This window comes from Amblyomma mixtum, chromosome 9, assembly GCF_055824585.1.
Source record: "Amblyomma mixtum isolate Tamu chromosome 9, ASM5582458v1, whole genome shotgun sequence".
In the NCBI taxonomy this organism is placed as follows: domain Eukaryota; kingdom Metazoa; phylum Arthropoda; class Arachnida; order Ixodida; family Ixodidae; genus Amblyomma; species Amblyomma mixtum.
Genome location: NC_143020.1, coordinates 108256008 through 108278018, shown reverse-complemented (window position 1 = coordinate 108278018; position 22011 = coordinate 108256008). Strand labels below are relative to the sequence as shown.

At 45.0% G+C, this 22011-nt stretch overlaps 1 protein-coding gene and 1 long non-coding RNA gene across 4 annotated transcripts; both read right to left on the bottom strand.

The window, feature by feature from the left end:
• Positions 1-6: 6 nt before the first annotated feature.
• Positions 7-7939, bottom strand: LOC149330626 (zinc finger X-chromosomal protein-like). Its single transcript, XM_089559464.1, has 4 exons — positions 7917-7939; positions 7196-7221; positions 3333-3528; positions 7-1407 (listed from the first exon to the last, which is right to left on the bottom strand). The coding sequence occupies exons 1-4, from the start codon at positions 7937-7939 to the stop codon at positions 930-932; spliced, it is 723 nt and encodes a 240-aa protein (XP_089415590.1). The 3' UTR covers positions 7-929.
• A 2552-nt stretch (positions 7940-10491) lies between these two features.
• Positions 10492-21383, bottom strand: LOC149330625 (uncharacterized). 3 transcript variants are annotated; one of them, XR_016285702.1, is made up of 3 exons: positions 19383-21383; positions 13998-15155; positions 10492-12272 (listed from the first exon to the last, which is right to left on the bottom strand). It is a non-coding gene; the product is annotated as an uncharacterized LOC149330625 (long non-coding RNA). The 3 variants fall into 3 exon arrangements; XR_016285701.1 differs by having other exon boundaries at positions 21110-21383; XR_016285703.1 differs by having other exon boundaries at positions 21356-21378.
• Between the last annotated feature and the right edge of the window lie 628 nt (positions 21384-22011).

Genomic DNA, 22011 nt, shown 5'->3' with positions numbered 1-22011 from the left:
AAGGCGTTTGTGTCTTTTTCTGTTTTATTTAATAACCTCGCATCAAAAAATGCTTGCAGCGGTACTAGCAAGCTTCACGAAAGACTTTTAATTTTTTCTGAGTGAATAACTTCTACCGTATTTTCCGGTGTACAAGACGCACCCTTATATAAGACGCACCCGCCATATATGCAGGCTGTCATTGAAAAAATTGGTATATAATTGGTATATATAAGAGCATTCTCTACGCACTACGTACTTGCAAAGGGTGACTAAAAAAACGTCGGCTTCTCTTGGCTTGTCTTGACAATGGCGAGAAGCGCGACTGTTGCCATCTTTTGGCATTTCACATTACCTTTGCTTGGGGCCTCCGAAACGGCCGCGTGTTTAAGATCCCGGAAGTGGTCAACCCTGCCGTTTCATGATAAAGTTCACCTAAAAAAGTTGCGCACGGCGGTCCCCGTAATGAAGTATTAACCATGTTACAACCGCGTTATTCATAGTAATATTTTTTCAGTGAAAAAAGCTTGAACATGAACCTGAGTAATTTCTGAACTCGCAAAAAAAAAAAAAAACGGAATATTCGCTTATAAGACGCACCCTTGTATAGGACGCACAAGAAAGATTTCTGAAAAAAAAAAAAAACCCGCATCTTATACACCGGAAAATACGGTAATTAACCTCTTTTTTAAGACGTGCATGATACTTTCCAATTCTAGTGCGCTTCGTCGAGAATTTTGAGTGTTTTGTCTTCCGCATGCACTTCTGCTGAAGGAAGCTGGCTTCCACTTCATTTTTCTGTCTTTCGTATATCAACTCTGCAACTGACACCTCTACTTTTACACCCATTCAACTCAAGTGTGGGTGCACTCTCCCACTCCTCTGTCACTCATCGATGTCCTACAGGCAGCCTTCCTTCGGGTAATCTTGCAGCACAGGCATGTGCTTAATCAGATAGGCCACATTGGTTCCACCTTCACCACAGCTGTGGTCGGCACAGATGGCACTGGCAACTGAGCGCTTTGCTCTGGCACCACCTGGGGCGGCTGTTTCCCCGAAATCTCTTCCCTCCCTGCAGTCAAGGTCTGTGGCTTCATATTGGTGCGGCACCGCTTCGTATTGATGCGACACCTCCCGTTGGCATGGGTGGTCATGTGGCGCTCGAGGTCATTCCGATGAGTGAAGCCCCTTCTGCAGGAGGGACACTTGAACCTCTGCAAATGCACAGTTCGGCGATGACGAATGAGTATAGTGGCATTGGGAAAGCACTGCGCACAGTCGGCGCACTGCTCTTGCTCGCCCTTCGCCCCGTGGACCGCTAGCAGGTGGCGGTTGAGATTGGACAGCCGCTGGAAGGCCTTCTTGCAGAATGTGCACACAAAAGGCCGCTCCCCGGTGTGCGTCCTCTCGTGCATGACGATGTGGGACCTGAATGGTTGTAGACAAAGGAGAGAGAGAAACAGGCACACCTTTTTTGTGGCGGCACACCAGTGGTGATGCAGAGGGCAAATAAGTTGATGGGGCATTCACATATTGTGCCATCAGCTGGAGCGTCAGCTGATGGCACATGTCACATGTCCACATGTCAGGGAATGTGGAAGAATGCTACGAGAATGTACTTGGGTGTTCCGTCACATGACCCATTAATGTGCCCCATTTCCCACATTAACTAGTCATATAATGACAATGCGCCATGTAAACTATTATGACATGACCAGCTCACTTCACACTGCAAGTTTACATGACCAATGGGCACTACGATCTCGCTAAATGTGATGGATGTCATTCAATTTCAGGCAATGGCCATGACATCTCGGGGGGCAGTCGGGCCATAACGGCCGATGCTGTAAGACAAAACTGCCAGCTACATTGAACCGCTCACCGTGGCTGCGAAGGATGGGACATAAACCGAGTGCCGAATGCATGAAACAAAAGGTTGCAGTGGTGAATTGTAGCGGGCAACTTAAAAAACAAAGATCTGCTGGGACCACTGACCACAGAGCAAAATGCAGCGTGTACACTGGAAGCACTGCATCGACGTGTACGGTATGTGTCGCATTTAGGGGGAAAATGATAAATGGTTAAGCCAGCTTCTAATGCGGAAAAAAGCAGGTTTCACCGCAAAATAGGAGCACGGCTTCAGGCTCCTCCTTTCAAGCTCCTACTTTTCCAGAGTTAAGAGCAAGTTTAACCCACTTCTCGTGTTCTCTCTAAGTATGATACAAACTGATCATCAGACAGAGGCTCAGTCGCTGACCACAGTGCCACCCTTACTGTGGCCACTCCAGAGTGTCGTTTCTGCAGTTTTCACTTTCACTCCTTCCTCACAGCATTCAAATTAACTGCAGCTTTTGATGTCACTTTGTCCATCCAGTAAGGGGCTGAAAGTTCAAGTTTATTTTCCTTTCTTACAAAGGAGGAGCCGGGACTAAAAGCTGTGGTAACAGCTTGACTGGAGGTCTCGACTCCTTGAGACAGTGGCAGTACAGAAGGAAGACGAGGGTCACATCATTTACATCAATTAGTAATGCCATGGGTATGCGATGCAGATCGACATTTACGCGAAGCGCGAACACACATGCAAAACGAAAGTCGCAATACACACATGTACTCAAAGCAAATGTTATACATCACTAAAATATACAAGATAGATGTCCCAAACTTTGGACAAAAAAAAAAAAATCATGTCTGCTTCTTTCACAGATTGAAATTGCCTCGGCAGTAGTCACGGATATTGTGTTTTGAATTTCTGGTAATATCAAAATTGTCATGGATTAGTTTGTTTAGCAAGAGGGGAAGGTTATAACTTAAGGACTGGTTCATAGAGTAAGTTCTTGGTGTTGGAGTGATCCAAGTTTCTTTGTATCTAGTGTTACGGCAGCTGTTATTTTCTCTCAGTTGTCCAAGTACAATGAAGGGATTATCACGTTGTTGTGAAGAGTATTTATAGCATAATAGAAGCCTGTAAAAGTATAACGCGAAGACTGGAAGGATATCATACTTTATAAAGATATTTCTTGCGGTGAAAAGGAATGACACATTTGCTATGGACCGGACGGCTTTTTTCTGCAGCAAATGCAATCTGTGAAGATTTCTTACCCCTGTTGTGTCAAGAGTTATTGCGGAACACCACTTTATCACGTAATAACTGTGCAGTACCTCTTGTACAACCAAACGCTCATCCCTTGCTCCCCCTCACACGGAATGATCAGAATTCCCGAAAGACCTATGCCGCTCCAGGTATTCCTACGCATCACGAACAAAGAATAGGTTGGGGCAACCGAAAAGGAAATAAAAATAATAAGCCCCTGCCATGCAGTGAAAACGCAGCAAACAGCCCCCCTCTTGCTGACCTGTCATCGCTGGAGTATGGACAATAGGAACAGCAGAACTTTCCCGGCCGCTTCAGGGCGTGCTTCAGCTGTCGGTGCTTCTCCAAGAGGTCTTCCGTGCAGAACATCTCACCACAAGACTCGCATGTGAAGATCGATTGCAGGACGAGCACGACCCCTCCATCTTCTGAGGGCAAACACAGAGGGGACCAAAGGGCTTATGAGGGATGAAACATTAGATAAGATTACACGTAAAGCGCATCAGTTTCCAACACCGCCGCGGCCACCACATCACACATTGTATTGTTGCTCCTACATGAACTGCACATTCCCATATCAATCAGAACTGTAGACAAGACACAAGCTCTTGAGAAAAACTACCCTATCGCGAGTTTCAGGGCATGGTTCTGCATAAAGTCACAAACAGTGGATGAAATAAGCTTTTACCCAACTGTTCTGGCCCTAAATCCATTCCATATGCTCCTTCCAATGAGCTGAAAGCTCAGTAATAGCATTAAATTCCATCACTTGAACATGCATTTTCCAAACTGCCACACTGTAATACTCTCACAGTCGCACAAATGCAAGTAGTGCAATATCGCAAATCCTGTAATGTTAACGAAATAGAACCACGGAGCCACGAAATACTTCAACCTCTTCGCAACGTGATACTCACCAGAAAAGAGATCACTTTTGTCTCTCTAGACAAGAGACGCTTGAGGTATTCAAGAACCTCATAAATAATTTACCTCAACTTAAGAGAGCCCAAGATCAGAAGCAAGCATTGCAGAGAAAACCTAATGCATACTACATGTTTTGTGTGTTTTCATAAAATAGTCAACTGTCTCCAGGCACCATCTCACTGCTTTTAATGAGGAAAACATTGGCTTCAAATGCGAGAACATGTCGCTGCAGAAAATGTTTCTCGAGTTTTAATGCTTACGAACAATTGCAAATTTTTCCTCTGTATTACCTGCAACGGCGTCCAATTGTCACACTGCCATTAAAACTGAAGAATGACCAAAAACCTTCTAATTACATAATGATTATTTCTTCACTAGTAATGCCATAGCAACAGAGATAATGTGATATTCACCACTATACTCCATTTAATACATAGCAGGCAACACTGCCAAAGCTAGCATGCCTGTTCGAGCAGGCTAAGTCCGCATGCAAAAAGTAGTTCGCCATAGAACCAAAGTGAACACAAACATATTTCGTAACGACAAATCTTAAGTGCCGTGACTGGCACCTCCTGGACTTCGTTTTACCTCCTGCCACATTTTCGTCCTGCTACTCATTGAGATTTTGAGAAGCAAAAAGTACACGTGGCGGTATGATACGCAGTTGGTAGGGCGAATCGCTTCTACTAAATCCGCGCCCAAAAAGTAGTTCACACTCCGTGAAAATTATGGCCAGATAGCCCTCACAGCTTCGACCGTGATTGTTTTATACCGCTATTTGTATTCGTCCAAACAATGACCGGAGTTTCGAGAAGAACGAATGATACGTGGCGGAGTAATACAGTTTCGCGGACGCACTACTTCAGCAACCTCCGCAGCGTTGCCTGCTATGTATGAAACGGAGTATACAATTGACAATAACTTTTCTTGGCATTCAAGGGAAGGCTACAAGGGCAGAGCGTCCTTAACTGTGTCATTCCAACAGATAGTTCGGCCGCATGATGGTGCATCTAACTGCCTGGCCACATGGTGTGTTGCTTTAGTCACAGTAAACTCCATCGCTGGCTCAGGTGGTGCCATCTGTGGAAGCTCCTTGTAACTAGATGTGCCTAGCAGATTCATTGTAATCAAGGAAACTGTTTTTGTCTTGACTTTCAACACTAAGTATGCCTTGAATAGCGAATACTGGCAATATACTATGCTTTAAGAGAAAACAATTAACTGCAAGCGAGGGATATATTCTGCTGCATAGGTAGAGAGGGCTTCAGCTCTGTGGCCTCCACTCCATTGCCAGAAAAAGATGTCATGGAGTACAGCCATAGCAAAATGGCACTTTGCCAGAAATTTTCACACTACATTTCTAGCTTCGCACGCTACACAGCAAGGTTACACAAACAAGGATAAAATTAGAATACTCGAAGGATACTTCTTGTGACAGTCAAAAAAACCATTAATTTCTCACCTCTTCCAAACAAAAGAGAAAGAAAATAGGAACTATTACAAATAGCTACCACTGTTCACAATAAACACATGGTACCTGATTGTACATGAATGCATGCTACAGCTGTTACAGGACTGTATCGTGACAGGATTGTATCATGATGTACATATGCTCCAATTTTACAATGTTATAAGTGAACAAGGGAAGGGGAATGAGGGGCTCGTTATAAATATGACAGAAGCCAACACCCACAGAAACCAAGGGGCACAGGGGATTTTTTCGGATCCCACCGGCGGCATGTGGTTGTTTTTTCTTCTGCTTTTCTAATCAATTAGCTTTAAGCGATGATATATTCAGTCATATTCTAAATTGATCAAAAGCACAAAATAAATAACTAAATTTTAAAAAAAAATCCCCTGTGCCCCTTGGTTTCTGTGGCTGTTGGCTTCTGTCATATTTATAACGAGCCCCTCATTACCCTTCCCTTGTTTGCTTAATTGCTTAGCGAGGGCCTCGGTTCTGGCAGCCTTGACGCCATAGGAAGCATAAGAGGGTTCTCACACTGCTTCCACCCTCTCTGTTCGACGATGTTCTACATCACACCTGCGGTAACTCAGGACATTCTAGGTCCGCCGCTTATGAACGTGGGTGGCGCTGATGAACACTCTCAAGGTTAGGTTACTTGTAAAGATAAATTCCCCCGAAAGCAGAAGGTTTGACAGCCGTCGCCGTAGCTCAGAGGTAGAGCACCGGACGTGTAATTTGGAGGTCGTGGGTTCGGATCCCACCGGCGGCATGTCTTTGTTTTTTCTTCTGCTTTTCTAATCAATTAGCTTTAAGCGATGATATATTCAGTCATATTCTAAATTGATCAACAGCACAAAATAAATAACTAAATTTAAAAAAAAATCCCCTGTGCCCCTTGGTTTCTGTGGCTGTTGGCTTCTGTCAATGTTATAAGTGGTGGGAGGAAAAAAAATGCTTTCAGACCACAAGAATGCAAGACAAAATATTAGTTCTTCAAAATTCAAGACGCAATCACTATATAGCGGTGCATTGTGCACCGACTGTTCCGCTCCGCACTGGAGAAATGGCCGAAGAGACGCAGGCCACAGTATCTTCACTCCTACACTTTCACTTAAAAAAAAGCAGATTATGCAATTATTCGTCTATCACAAAGTCAATTGTTATAATATGCTTGAGCACAACATCACGCACAAAGAAGTCCTTTACACATACATAAGCACATCACTTATACAAATAGCTGGCGAATAATTGGTAATGAATTATGCTTCACAGCCTTAGGTGCACAGTAACAGGGAACATGATCTCCTAAACGACGTTTAAAAGTTCACAAACACACACTCTCCTCTCACACACAAATCAAACCAACAATCCCAACACTCTGACATCAGACAGCATTTAGGCAGCAGCAGAAAGGTAACTATGACACTATGTCTAAGATTATCGCTACATGTTTTTCCGCATTTTTTTTTTTTTTTGACAATTAGTTCACAACTCAGTTGTCCTTAGGCCAACGAAGCACTCATATTTGCTTGAAAATGTTGTTTTTTTAACAGTGTGTGGTTAGCAATGCGGACCGCAATTTTACAAAAGCTAAAACCAAAATGATCAACCACATCTAGCACAGATGCTCCCCGGAAGGATTTGTACAGAGAAAGAGCTGTAACAAGTTCCAGCTGCTACAACACTGAAAGTCTAGCAAAAACTTGGCCTGGGACAGCTTTTGTTGTAGTTACGGTTCTCAGAACCTGGCTCTTTCCACCTGCAAATATGAAAGTGCACGTTAAGCGCAACAACTTATGCACACTCTATCAAATAGAATGTGAACTATGCACAGTTGCAGATGGTTTAAGAAAACATGCGGCCACACTAGTAGGTATAGAGATTGCTGCAAAACATCATCATCAGCTTGACTACGCCCACTGCAGGGCAAAGGCCTCTCCCATGACTCTCCAATTAACCCTGTCCTTTGCCAGTTGCGGCCACCATATCCCCGAAAACTTCTCGATCTCATACACCCACCTAACTTTCTGCCGCCCCCTGCTACGCTTGCCTTCTCTTGGAATCCACTCCGTTACCCTTAAGGACCAGCAGTTATCTTGCCTTCGCATTACGTGCCCTGCCCAAGCCCACTTTTTCCTCTTGATTTCGACTAGGATGTCATTAACCCGCGTTTGTTCCCTCACCCACTCCACCCGCTTGCGATCTCTTAACATTACACCTATCATTTTTCTTTCCATGGCTCGCTGCGTTGTCCTTAACTTCAGCTGAACCCTCTTCGTTAGCCTCCATGTTTCTGCCCCATAGGTGAGTACCAGTAAGATACAGCTGTTGTAGAATTCTCAATCACTGCAAAACATGTTAGCGCAAATAAATGATGCAGATACAGAAACAGCGAAGGCCGGCGAAGCTGACATCTGTTTTATGGCACATAAGCGGCTAAATTATGTGCCTCACAGAAGACTGGCCAGGACGGGCATTGTTGCTGGTGCATAATTCCGTTTCGTCAATGGTAAAGTACCCAAACTTCCGGCTTTGTCTCTGGGCTCGTATCATAGCTTTTTTCAATGGCGATTTTCATCCAAAAGCATCTCAGGATCTTACCTAACAGGTAAGAAACCTTCACGGGAAATGGCACAGGGTCAATCACATTTAGAGGGAACACGGCTCCGCGTGGCTGCGCACACACAGAACACTATTGCAACAAAGCCGGTGGCAAACCCGTGCAAAGGGGCAGATGACACATAAGCACCACATCGAGGTCCCTCTTCTTGCGTGCCACTCTGCATATATTCATGAATGGGTTAGATGCAATGGCACTCCGCAGGTACGTGGCCACACGGAGCTATGTTCCCTCTAAATGTGATTGAAGCTGTACATGAATTATGTACCGTTAATTATTGATGGAAAAAAAAAGGACGAGAAAAAATTTGTTTTCAAGAGGGGGATTCCAAGTGCTATCTCATGCATTCAAAAATGCATTGCTAATCCGTTGCACCACTGATCCGATGGCAACGAGTGCTTTTAATTCACAAATTCTCACCAGTTTTCACAAAATTTTTCATATTTGGCGCTAGATGGTGCAACTTAACCGGAAGCCGAGGGACTATACTGTTGACAGAACGAAATCATGCGCAACAGGCTGCTAGCACTACAAAGAATAGGTTGGGGCAACCAAAAAGGAAATAAAAATAATATGCCCCTGCCTGCACCACGTAGGTACAACAGGCTTAAACCAATTCAAAAATAAAAGAATAGGCTCGTAGGCAACTTGCAATTTCACCACCCGTAGGTGGAAAAGTAAATGAAAAGGGAAAAGCTACTATAGCGACCCACAGCCGGGGGAGCGGGCCCGGGGAGACTTCCCTGATCTCCCCTAGGCAGTAGCGGACGGGAAGGGCAAATGGGTGGGAAGAATGGTTGTAGGGAATGGGTTGGGACAAAGGCTGGGAATGGGGACAGCGAGGTTTTTGCTCTGATCCTTCGACTGTCTCGACTCCATTGCTGGCCTGCCTGGCCAGGGCAGGGAGAGCATCGAGATTGCCCAATGGTGCGGCCTCGATCACGGGATACCCGACCACCCACCATACGCAACAGGCTCCGACCGCCGGAGACAGGAAAACCTAACACGGGGTCAGCAGCTACCTGGGGCCCCTCCACGACACTAAGAGGCTTTTCCAACCAGCCGGCTACTCACCGTCGAGCGCTTTTCGCGGTTTTTCAGACACCGGAAGTATGTGTGATGTGGTACCGGGACCCATCTGTGCTTCCATCTATCCAACCATGCACTTATTTCCTCCCCTAGCTTGCTCTTCTCCTACTGAGGAGAGAGTGTTCAAGGCCGGGCGACAGGGCCACTAACCAAGAACGTGGCTTAGGGTGAGATGACCCGGGCCTACTCCACCGGTACTCCACAACATCGACGGTTTTTGCCAGACTCTTCCGAGGTCGTACTAGGCCCCCGTTCCTCGGAGTCCCGCAAAGGCCATTACAGCCTGCGGCCGGCCGTAAGGCCGCTTCCCCGAAGCGCCATTTCAGCGCCTGGCTACTATGAACCCCCGCGCGGACCTGGTTTCTCCGTAGCCAGAAACCGATGCGTCGGTAGCCAGACTTGCACACCCCCGCGTGCGGAGGGAAGTAGCATGTATTTGACACCTTTCGCTCTTTTGACATGCTTTCCGGGCCGGATTTCGCGAGTCCAACCTGAGTATAAACCCAGGCCTGCCTCCGCTCAGGCATCGGACCTCACGCGCGCGACTGGCCCTCACAGTCACCTGGGAGTCGCTGCCACTCCCATGGGGTTTTGCATCCCCAGAGGATGGGCCCCGGCCATCCCATCCCCACTGCTGGCATTGCACCGGAACAAAGCCTAGTAGCTGAAACTACACCGGCCCGTATCCGGTGGCAGGGGAGGCCACGAGCAGGCTGCACAGTCAGATTTCCCCCCCTGCTTGCACTACAGTCAGATATAACTTAAGTCTGGAGTGATGCTCCGCCCACAATCAGCCTCCGTGCACAGAATTCCTCCACGACGAAAAAATAGTCCGCTGCTTAAACGTTCCTTCTTACCTAAGCAAGAAGCTTATCGCAAGAAAAAATCATGAGCTCTAGACTTCTGATACGGGAATTGTTTGATATAGTCAAACATTAAAAACTGATTTCGTTTCCTGTTGTGACTGGCCAAAGGAGTAATACAGGACGCCATGGACCACAGCCCAGTGTTAGCAACTGCTGTTTTTTTAAGTTGTATCCTACTATAGCAGTCATGGTTTCCGAGGACTGCTGCTGATATCATCCAACAACAAGGCTGACGTGGTTCTCTGAAATCCCACAAGTACAACTACAGTTAGGCTGACAAGGAACATGCAGCACAAGCTATACCATCTAAAAAACATCAGCTAGTGCAACAAAAAGTTTTTAAGAGGACACTCTCACTTGAAATAGTTTTTCATGTAATTCTCAGAGATGAAATATGAAACATGAAGCCATTTGCCGTTTCAGGTGCTTTTTCACAAGGAGATGGAAATGCATGTTTTGTTCTACATTCAAGTTTATTAAATATTCACATGGTTCACTACAGCAACTCAGCGAGGATTTCATACTTTGTAACCCAACGAACATACTGTGTCCACCAATATAAACTCGCATGCTTTACAGGAGTGCCACAAAAGAAGTGCTGCAAAAGAAATGGTCGCCGCTTTGCCGGTTTTGTGAAGAATGCGGTGCGAAGGTACAATCTGAATGTGGCTGCACACACACACACGGAAAAACTGCTAACACTAACAATAATTGGGAAGCAAGCAGGCATGTACACATTTCACGCATTTCATAACACTTGGCTTTGCCGAAGATAATACTATTGCCGTGATGGGCTGTTTTACATTGCATTCAATACCGCGGTCACTTGCTAAATGTTCAACATTGCATGGCTTGCAACACTTCCAACAGTACTGATCACTATACAGCAAATATTCAGCATACCAGAACACAGTTACCCCAATGAAGGATTCCTTTGTTTACTGGCACGGTTGAAAGCAACAGGCTATTCCAGTCATAACCACGTCACCTCTTCATAGGCTTGAGAACCTGTGAAGGGCTCTCACACGATGCTGGATTAACTTTTGAGCGAGACAACTTGAGTGTTTCTGTGGCCGAGCCTGCAGAGGCCGTTCTCTGTAGCATCACCTCAAAATTTCGCAATCTAAAAACAAGTCATGAAATCTACACTAACAGATAAAAGCGGTCATGTGTTCTACAAGCTAAAAGAAGTGTTCAGGGACAAATTTGCCAGTGGGGCACGAAACAGAATGGGAGTTTTCAAGCGAGGCGTACAGAAGCTTAGTTTTAACTTTCCGTGGTTCCAAGGTTCTACAGAAAGATTGCCTATGCTATAGATCAGGTGTTTCAGGGAAGACTTTCAAAAATAGGCTAGATGGCGCGCACGTGCGCTTACTCTGGGTAAACGACTTGTCTGCCATGAAAGGAGAGGTAGTTTACCCAGAAGAGGAGGCCATATGGACCAGAACCATTGTTGCGTATTCTGCTTGTTCCAGCTCTTCGTAGTGGCAGACGATGAATATTTCTGATAACTATGATCTAAACACACCAATACTCCATTCAAACATTATATGAACAAAAAGGAACCACAAAATGCCATCTCACGCATCAAATTACAGCATGAATATGCCAGCGGTGCAGCCGAAAAGAACCTTTTACAAGGTACATTTAGCGATACAACACCTGAGCCAGTTAAAGATTTGGTCGAGTGTACCTTTTCTTTCACGTCGGACCTTTCACACAAATATATGTCACTCGACTATGTCGCGCTGGTTGCCTTCCCCTTCAGAACCATGCTTCGCGAGCATGTGCTTACTAAGACGGGCTGTAGTGCTCATGCCTTGGCCACACTGCGGGCAGTGCAGCTTATACTGGCCGCTATGTACCTCTCTCTCGTGACGTTTGACATGGCCTTTTTCCTTGAAACTCATCCCGCACTGAGAGCAGGGGTAGGGCCTTGCATCAGTGTGTGTCAAAAGGTGCTTATTGAGCCGAGCAGAGGTGAAGAACCCTTTTCTACAGAGCGGACACACGTGCGAGGCTTTGCGGTCGTGCAAATGCTGTCTGCGGTGACGCGTTAAATGAAATGAACTGGCGAAGCTCTCGCCGCAATCGGTGCACTCGTAAGGCTTCTCTTCCGTGTGACTTAACAAGTGCCGGGTAAGGTTATCCGGCTCACTGAAGCCCCTCTTGCACAACTCGCACACGAAAGGCCGCTCGCCGGTGTGCGTCCTCTCGCGCTTCTCCACAAGTTGCCTGCGATGAAATAAAGCAAGGGTGGGGAAGAGGGTGGGCACTTATTAGCATGGCAATGCCAATGATGTGCACTAGCCAGAAACAAGAACCAACTGCACAGTCCCGCTTGCCACGTGAGTCGATGAAGTCTACACAGTACTTTTAATGATCGAGTGCCCCCCACGAAACGAGTAGACGTGATGGCCAAGAATCAAGGATCGCTTAAATTCCGCAGACTTGCAGTGACCACTGAACCAAAGGTGTCCTCCCCCCAGTGCAGTTTCATGCCTGCACGTCCCTCACAGAGCTAATCACAGGAACAAACTCTAGAGCCAACCAAAGGTTGAGAGACAGGAAGTTGAATGTTTCGGTGCGTTCCTTTTTTCAACCCTTAGTTCGGTGCTAGACTCCCATGCTATACTGCATGTCACAGCCAGATGAACTTCTGCTGAACATGTACGCCCATTGGTTCGTAAAGTGCTGCACAATCATCCCCTATGAATTTGCTGTTCAAGAGATCGGGGGGAAGATATACGCCCACTCGTTCACAAAGTGTTGCACAACTACCCTTATGAATTTGCTGTTCAGGAGATCGGGAAAAGCGAATTTTCTGGAACACCCCTCTATTTTGTCGCACCACCATATGCGCTCTTTCTGGTGCCCATTCCGGAGTCAAAATCCTGAAAAGACCATGTTTCTCACTGTGTACCGATGCATTAGCAGTAGGGGTGTGCGAATATTAGAAATTTTCGAATATATTTCGAATATTATATTTTTAGTATTCGTATTCGATTTGAAATCCAAGTATTCGTGTTGTTTCGAATATTCGACCTGACGCGAATATTCGTATCTAGCCGAATATTCAATGTTAGCACCAGCGTTCATTTCGGTCCGCAAGCCCTTTCGACAGATACATAACATGGCGGCGCCCAGAGCAATGCGCATGGAAGAAGGAAAATTCTTCCTTCCTTTAAGTGCCGTAGCTGACTGCGCTGGTGAGCTTTTTTGTGGCTATACCTGCGAAGCTGGTATAGTCAGAGCTGTGCACGAAGTACCTCGCAATACGTGTCAGGTCAGTGCGAAGTGAGAGGGCATTTTCTGTGGCTGGAGGAGGCGTTTCAGCTAGAAGGGAACTACTTCTGCCTGACCATGTGGAGCAGCCGGTTTTCCTTCACGACAACCTTTTATGTTCATCCCAGCAACGCGCTTTTGTGCTGATGGCAAGCTAGCCTTAATCAATGCTGTGTACTAGCCATCTTATCTGATATTTCTACGCTTTTAAGAATAATGCTCGAGACTTTGCTACTTTTTGTGCAGCCACAGACACCTCTGGTGTTCATTTAATCATCGATAGTTGAGCTTTAATGTTCTTGGGTGCTGAAATAAATGTTTTGTAGTGGTTAAATGCGTCTGTCCTTGATTATTCGATATTCGATTCGATATTCGGAACCAAGTATTCGTATTCGATTCGTATTCGAAAAATTTGATATTCGCACACCCCTAATTAGCAGCACTAAAACGTGCACTCAATGTTTGCATTTCATTTCATTTCATTTATTTTCCCTTAAAGGCCCGAGGGCATTACATAAGGGGGGAGCAAACTCAAGATTTGTACCAACGAAGACAAGAACACTACAGAGAGAGAAAAAAAAATAACAGTAAAAGGAATAAGAATGTACAGCAGGTAAGTGGCGTCAAAAAGGCTATACAATATGTAAGAAGTATAGGCAGTAGGAACAGCAGTACCTCTTCTGGAGCGCAGGGGGGTGATTGTGCCGCCTATGCACCTCCAAGAGTGCTTGCGAAGAGAACTCTTGTTCACATGTGCCACAAAAGAAGCCCAAGTGTGAGATGGACCCACTGTCTTCAGTTTCTGGGTGCAGAGCAGAGAACGAAAATGCCTTTACTAACAACTACCACACCTGCACTTTGCTCAAAGCACTATTTACCTGAAGGCCGTGACAAGCGGACCACATAACCTTTCAGCCGCCCTTTTTGACCTACCTGCTCTGTACTGGGTGTGCTACATTCATCACACAGGCAGACATTTTTCCGATTACAAACACCGGAAAGATTTCAGGGCACCATGTACCAACGAAGTTCTCAAAAGGCAAAACATAAGTGGAAGAGATGCACTCACAACAACAAACAAATAATTTGTATAAGTAAGCATGTTTGTAACACACAAAATGAGTGGTTCAATAACAGTGAATTACATATCATAGCTTGAGACCCACAGAATCATAAGCATGAAACAAAGTCTTCTAAAGGAAGTTAGGCGCGTCACAAAACCTGTTCTGATAGAGCAAGTGAATATGTCAGGCAAGGAATATATTCTTGGCTTTGAGCCTGCATGTCTGTTATGCCAAAGTGAAGTAGTTGTTTGGTTGCAACTGCTGCATTCTGGTGACCTGCGGTTGGCCTCACGAAACATAACTTGACGAAAGCTACATCCATGATCCTCAAATATATAACATTGCTTTCCTACAATGACAGTTTAGGCATTAGATAACAAGCTCCAAAAATGCATGCAGCATCAACACATATAGCAGTTTCAATTACAGGATCCTACAAAACAACGAAACAAATGTTGTGCTCCTAAACACCAGAAAAAAGTCACAAGCTTCAGCTTCTCAAGAGTAACCAAAAACTTCCAAAAACTTCGTAAGGGACAGTTCTGGTTCCAACAACTCGCCTATTTCAACTTTCAAACCTCAAAGCATTTGTGCCCAGAGTGGCTTGAAGTTCTTGTGTAACGTAGGAGCTCACACACACTGGATTTAAGAAAATGTGCAAAGTTCACATTCCACACACAGTTCACGCCGCAGATCACGTCAACAATTGTGCTACAGCCATGGCCTCACTGGACAGCTGCCGAAGTCACCACAAGGCTGATGTGGCTCTCTGAAATGCCCAAAACATTCATGCTGTTAGGTAAAATGTAAACCAATTTGGCATGTTACATGATCAAAGAACTGCTGGCTATCACTACAAAAGATTACGAGCTTTGCACTATCATATGAAATTTACTTTCTCATATGCCAGCATAAAATGCCTATCCAAAAATTTATAGGGCCCCTCCCGGTGACCAAAAAGATATAAACTGAAGGGACACACCACGCTGGTTAATGTTTATTTGCAAGTTATCTGCCATTTAAAATGTTTTAACTAGATGTCATGAAGCCAGCCTGGCATAAAAGAGGCAAACCAGGAAAAGAAATCTATATGGGATGTACGTCATAACTGGACTGTGTACTGTTCTGATGTTTCGTAGCAGTTTTCTCTTCAAGTTATATTTTTTCTTTGCTGTGTTGCTGGTTTCATGATAATGTCATTCTAAAGAAAAATATCTTGTACCGTGGTACTCTGTGCCCAAAGCTGCCTCAGCGCCATTAAAATTCAACGCTATGACTACTGTCGTGATAATGTCATAAAAAGCAATAACAAATATGTATTTCAAATGCCCGGAAACAATACTAAGGCCTTGGCACCGGCACAAAACAACAAAAAGAATGTAAAAAATGATTACCCTAAAAAGATTAATAAGAACGAAGAAACGAGCATATTCAAATGGCAGAACAGTAATGAATGTCAGGCATCAAATAACAATAATAATATCAGCAATAACTCAAGACATCAGACATGCAATCATTAGTTTCTAACTCTCCCTGGCTAGTTGCTACTTGTAGCACTTAATAAATTTTCACCTTTCACAGACCACAAACCTTCTATTGCAGTTATCAATTATTTCTTCAGGTGTCTGACAAAAGCACTCACAGCTGCTTGAAGCTGCTGTTTTACGGACAATGCATAAATAGCAGTGTGGGCCACAATTCTACGAAAGCTAAGACCACAACTATCAACCACAGCTAGTACAGACGAAAACAACAAGCTGAGAGCATTGATTTCCTTCACCGAGAGCATAGGCATTGTGTACCAGGGTTTGAACATGTATGTAGGCTGAATGAAATTATAAGCAGCAGTCGCAATTACAAGATGCTGAGCAGCAGTAAAATAACAAACTGCTGCACAGGTGTTTCCACAAGAAAGAGCTGTAACAAGCTCCAGCCATTGCAACAGTTCAAGCCTTGCAAATACTTGGCCCGGGACAGTTATTGTTGTAGTCATGGTCCTCAAAGCCTGGCTCTTTAACCTGCAAATATTAAGCGTCCATAAGTGCAGTAACTATCAAATAGAATATGAACTATGTACAAGCTGCAGATGGTTTAAAAAATGTGCGGCTGCACTAGTGTGTATAAAAATTGCTGCAAAACATGTTAGTGCCAATAAATGTGACAAACACACAAACAGTGAAGACTGGCTGGGACAGGTGTTGTACCAGGTGTATAATTCCATTCTCGCAGCTTTTCAAATTGTGATATTTGCCCCAAAGTATCTAAATTCTAGCCTAAAACTTAAACCTAACGACACATGCAAGGGAAATGGTAAATGATTTATGTACTGGTAATCACTGGTGGAAAAAAAAGAAAAAGCATATTTTGAACAAGGGGATTCCAACTGCCATCTTATGTGTTAAAAAATGCAGTGCTAATCCATTGCGCCACAGATCCAACAGGGAACAGGTGCTTTCAATTAAAGCCTTATCTGTTCTCATAAAATTTTTCATAATCGCTGCTAGGTGGTACCACTTAAATGGTAGCTGTGGGACTGTACAGTTGAAAGAACAGAATCAGGCATAGCAAGAAATTTGCACAAGAAGCCAAGATCTCATAGGACTGTTGCTGAAATCATCAAGGGAACAAGGCCGATGTGGTTCTTCGAAATGATACAACTATACAAGTACAGCTGTAGTTAGGCAAGCCATGAACACACAGCACAAACTAAACTATACCTAAAAAACATCTAAAAAAGAGCTAGTGTGGTAACAAGTTGCTAAGGAAACAAAGTCACTTGAAACAGTTTTTCTTTAAATTCTGAATGATGAAATATGAAAGGTGAAGGCATTAGCAGCTTATAGGTGCCATTTCATGGATGCAAACGCACGTTTTGGTCCATATTCGAGTTTCTTTTCTTGTGGTTCACTACAACAACTGCGCGAGGCTTTCATACTCCGTAATTCAATGAATGTTCTGCCCCCACAAATATGCACTCGTGTGATTTACAAGAATGCTACAAACAAAGTGGTGGCTGCTTCATCGCTTTTGTTATGTTTTATGGGGTTTAATGTCCCAAAGCGACTCAGACTATGAGGGACACCGTAACAGCGGGTTCCAGATAATTTCAACCCCCTGGGATTCTTTAACATGCACTGACATCGCACAGTACACTGGCCTCTAGCACGTCGCCGCCATCAAAACGTGACCGCAGTGGCTGGAATCAAATCCACATCTTCCAGGTGAGCCAAGCACCATAACCACTGAGCCACTGCGGCGGCTTTCATCGGTTTTGTGACGAATGTGGAGCTAAGATACAATTCGAATGTCGCTGCACACACAGGCAGGAAAACCGCTGACAGTGACAATGCTGAGAAACTGGGAAGACTTGTACACATCTTCTGCCAGACACTTAGCTTTGACGAAGTTAATATTGCCGTTATGGGCCCTTTTAGATTGTATTCAAAACTGCAGTCACTTGTTGAATGTTCAACATTGCATGGCATGCAAAAGTTCCAACAGTACTGATTACTGCAGAGAAAAAATTCAGCACCCTAGAGCACAGTGTCTGCAATGAAGGATTCCTCAGTTTACTAGTATCCGTGAAAGCCACACGCCACTTTCCTCGAATTCCAGTCAATCGTGTCTCCTTTTCATAGGCACGAGAAGCTACGAAGTCCTCACACACGATGCTTAAATTTTGAGCAAGACAACATTGAGTGTTTCTGTAACTGAGCCTGCAGAGTCTGCTCTCTGCAGCATCACACTAAAACTTTGCGAACTAATAGCACGCCATGAAATCTACACTACCAGATTAAAGCGTTCATATGTTCTGCAAGCTACAAGAAGTATTCAAGGGCAAATCTGATTATGGGACATGCCAGAGAATGGGTTCTCGAGCAAAGCATATAGAGGCTTAGTTCCAACTTTTGAAGATTCCAGGTTTCCAACGCTTAAAGGTTGGTTGGTTGGTTGGTTGGTTTATGGGGTTTAATGTCCCAAAGCGACTAAGGCTATGAGAGACGCCGTAGTGGAGGGCTCTGGAAATTTCGACCACCTGGGGTTCTTTAACGTGCACTGACATCGCACAGTACACGGGCCTCTAGAATTTCTCCTCCAAAGAAATTCTAGCCGCCGCGGCTGGGATCGAACTCGCGTCTTTTGGGTCAGCAGCTGAGCACCATAACCGCTGAGCCACCGTGGCGGTAAAAACGCTTAAAGGCTACAGAGAAAGATTGTCTATGCTATATACTAAAGGTGCACTAAAGAGAAATCTGAACTCGTCTTTTCACAGCGGGAACTCAATCTACACACTCTGAGCATTCTTAGAAGCTTCGAATTATTGTCCTGTGCGGCCGATTTCCATAATTTAAATCAGCATAAACGTCCCGGCTCCCGCCTTTTTTTGAACTCACCGCAGGCAGTAGAAGGAGTCCACTAACGCGTGTAGTGCCTTTCAGGCAGTCGTGTGGCAGCTTCGCTTTCGTTTTTTTCAAGGTTTCCATGAACAAATAGATTTAGTCACAGACTACATAGCTGCAAATTAGGCCCACAGAAATAAAAATATGCATGGACTCTTTGCTTTGGCCGATCGCTATGTACCGTTCCGCCGATGGCAGAGCGGCAAGCCGCCACGGGACTGGCTGAAAGGTTGAATGACTTCTCTTACCCTCTGCAGCGAGGTAAAAAAAAAGGCGGGAGCTGGGACATTTAATCCGATTTAAATTATGAAAATCGGCCACACAGGACAATAATTCAAAGTTTTTAAGAATGTTCGGAATGTGTAGATCGAGTTCCAGCAGTAAAACGACCAGTTCAGATTCCTCTTTAGTGCACCTTTAACCTCCAATGCTTTCTACTCAGTATTTTGGACAGCTTGCTTTACTATAGCGGCCCCAACATGCACTCATCACATTTTGGGTCAGCTTCTGAGTCCAATGATGATTTGGTTTTCATGGCACAGAGTATTTTCGGTCTAATCAAGGTGGCATCAGAGACCCATTTCGAAGCAACTCACCCTAGAGAAGCCAAGCACCAGGCCAGAGGAAACCAGTGGGTACCCATTGGAAACCAGTGGGTACCGGTGGCAATGGGGATCGAACCCCGTACCTCCCGCATATGAGGAAAATGCTCAAACGACAAGGTGGTCACCGCTGCAGTCACTTCCAGGTCCATCAGGCCTGCTTGCACAGCGAGACATCTGACAGGAATGCATTGCCTCTATGCCTATGCTGTTTTGCCTCTACCGCCATGCATGCAGATTGGTTTGGTTTGGTTTATGGGGTTTAACAACCCAAAGTGACCCAGGCTATGAGAGACGCCGTAGTGGAGGGCTCCGGAAATTTCGACCATCTGGGGATCTTTAACGTGCACTGACATCGCACAGTACACGGGCCTCTAGAATTTCTCCTCCAAAGAAATTCTAGCCGCCACGGCCGGGATCGAGCCCGCGTCTTTCGGGTCAGCAGCCGAGCACCATAACCACTGAGCCACCGCGGCGGCTGCCATGCATGCAGAATATGCTGACAATACTGCTTTTACAAGCCTATATTCAAGCATTCCTATCAATTTTTTTAGTGATGAGGTTGGTACAAGCAGGAGTATAAAATTGAAGCTCGTCTTGGTGAATAAGTTACCAATAATGATATCGAACATGCAAATTTCCCCAAAGAGAGCTTTGATAAAAGAAAAATAGCACAAACATCAGGTGCCTCTGACAACTCTTTATAAGACTTTACTGAGATAAGTTGGTTGTTATCAAGCAAAAACAGCAAGAACAACCAACATTATTTGATTGTTAAATGACGAAAAGCTGCAAAAAGTTGTGCACCAAAATAAGTGCTCGGGCACCTACTGCATCACGGAAGAGAAGTAGAGCGGCGCTAAAGTTTAGCCACTTGAACTCTATGAGGTATGTACATACCCCATGCATTCTATGAGTGACTTGGACTCCTTTTCTGACTACATACCTGACAGTTGTTAAAAGCAGCTTTTGACGTTCAAGTTCAAAAGATTGGCATGGTTAGTTTTCTTATACAGAAAAATCCAAACTGATATGAGGCGGTGCATAATGCTTATTTCAGGCGGAACAATGATGACCCGCCTTTGAGTGCATATTATTAGAAATCAGCGTAGTAGACAGTTGGTAGACACAAATGGATTCATTAACTTTACTTGCAAAAAGACCAATTTGCAACACCTCTAATTGGCATCCTGTTCTTCAAGTCTTGCCCCTCGCTACATATATCAGCATTTCGAGCTGAAGACAAGTTCAATGCAGCTTCATTTTCAAACCTACCGAGCACCATTGGATAGTGTCTGAAGAAGTACTTTGAGCAAATAATTAGAGCAAAAACGCCAGAATGCAAAGCTTTCAACAATAGGTCGCACAAAAAGTGACATATAAGGCGTTCTTCACTGGGCGTCATCAAGGGGATATCTGCAATGCGCTCGGCAGGTTCGCGGCAGTGATCATGTTCCTGCGCCGACGTGCATCGCCTCATCGAATCGACATGACAACTGCACCATTCGATTTCTCTCTTTAAATACTTTCCAGGGATATGACTCGTATATGCACAAAAATATTACAATTTTTGAAACCAGACACAATCGCTCGCGTGTTGCCTAACCTTTCCGGACCGACTTACTCTAGAGCGCTCGTGTACTGTTGGAAAAACTGCTCGCCTAAATGCCTTCGGCAATGCCTTGCTGAAATGCTTACGCACACTGCCTTCGCATTCCTACCTTCGAATGCCCACGCACTCGCGCCAGACTTGATTAAATCGACGAAGCAGCCACCACCACCACCGTAGAGCACACAAAGACACGCCACTGAGGATAGTGCGTTCATTCCGTAGCAAAAAATGAAATGAAACACTTGCACAAGCACTGTAGCGAAACACCAGAAAAAGAACGCGAACAAGGATCAAAACCCCATTTCCTAATTCACAAGAAAGGTGACAAATTTAAGTTGTTCAAGTCGACACGCACGGAGGAAGGAAAGAACTATGTCGACAAAACTTTCACAAGCTATGGATTGCTTTGGCTTGGCTTTAAATGTCTTGGAATAATCTCTCTCGGTGGTGGCGCCCTTCCTGACCACGAATCTTTGTACGTCCTGGTCCTCTATGCTCTCGCAAATGCAGGGCTGGATTAACTCCAACCACCCAATCTCACCTTGAAAGCTGCACTGGCACCTGTTTTTTGGATAAAGACAATTAAGAAATGCGTGGCGCAAATAGGTCTCCATGCTCCATGCAACATGGCGCAGCTGATAGACTCGCTCTCTCTTGGTCTTAAAGCCCCTTGCTTGGGCTCTAAAGGTGGGATATTGGGCAACACGCCTCCACCTTAGATTCCTACAGACGCGGGTTCGATCCCGGCCGCGGCGGTTGAATTTCTTTGGAGGAGAAATTCTAGAGGCCCGTGTACTGTGCGATGTCAGTGCTCGTTAAAGAACCCCAGGTGGTCGAAATTTCCGGAGCCCTTTACTACGGCGTCTCTCATAGCCTCAAAGGTGCCTAGCTGCCAATATGACCATGCTTGATAGCTTCCGAGACAACGCAAAGACGTCCTGAGTATGACCTCAGTATGCCCACATCAGGATATGTTCAGAGACCCTCGGGGTGTCTCTAATTGGCCCTCGA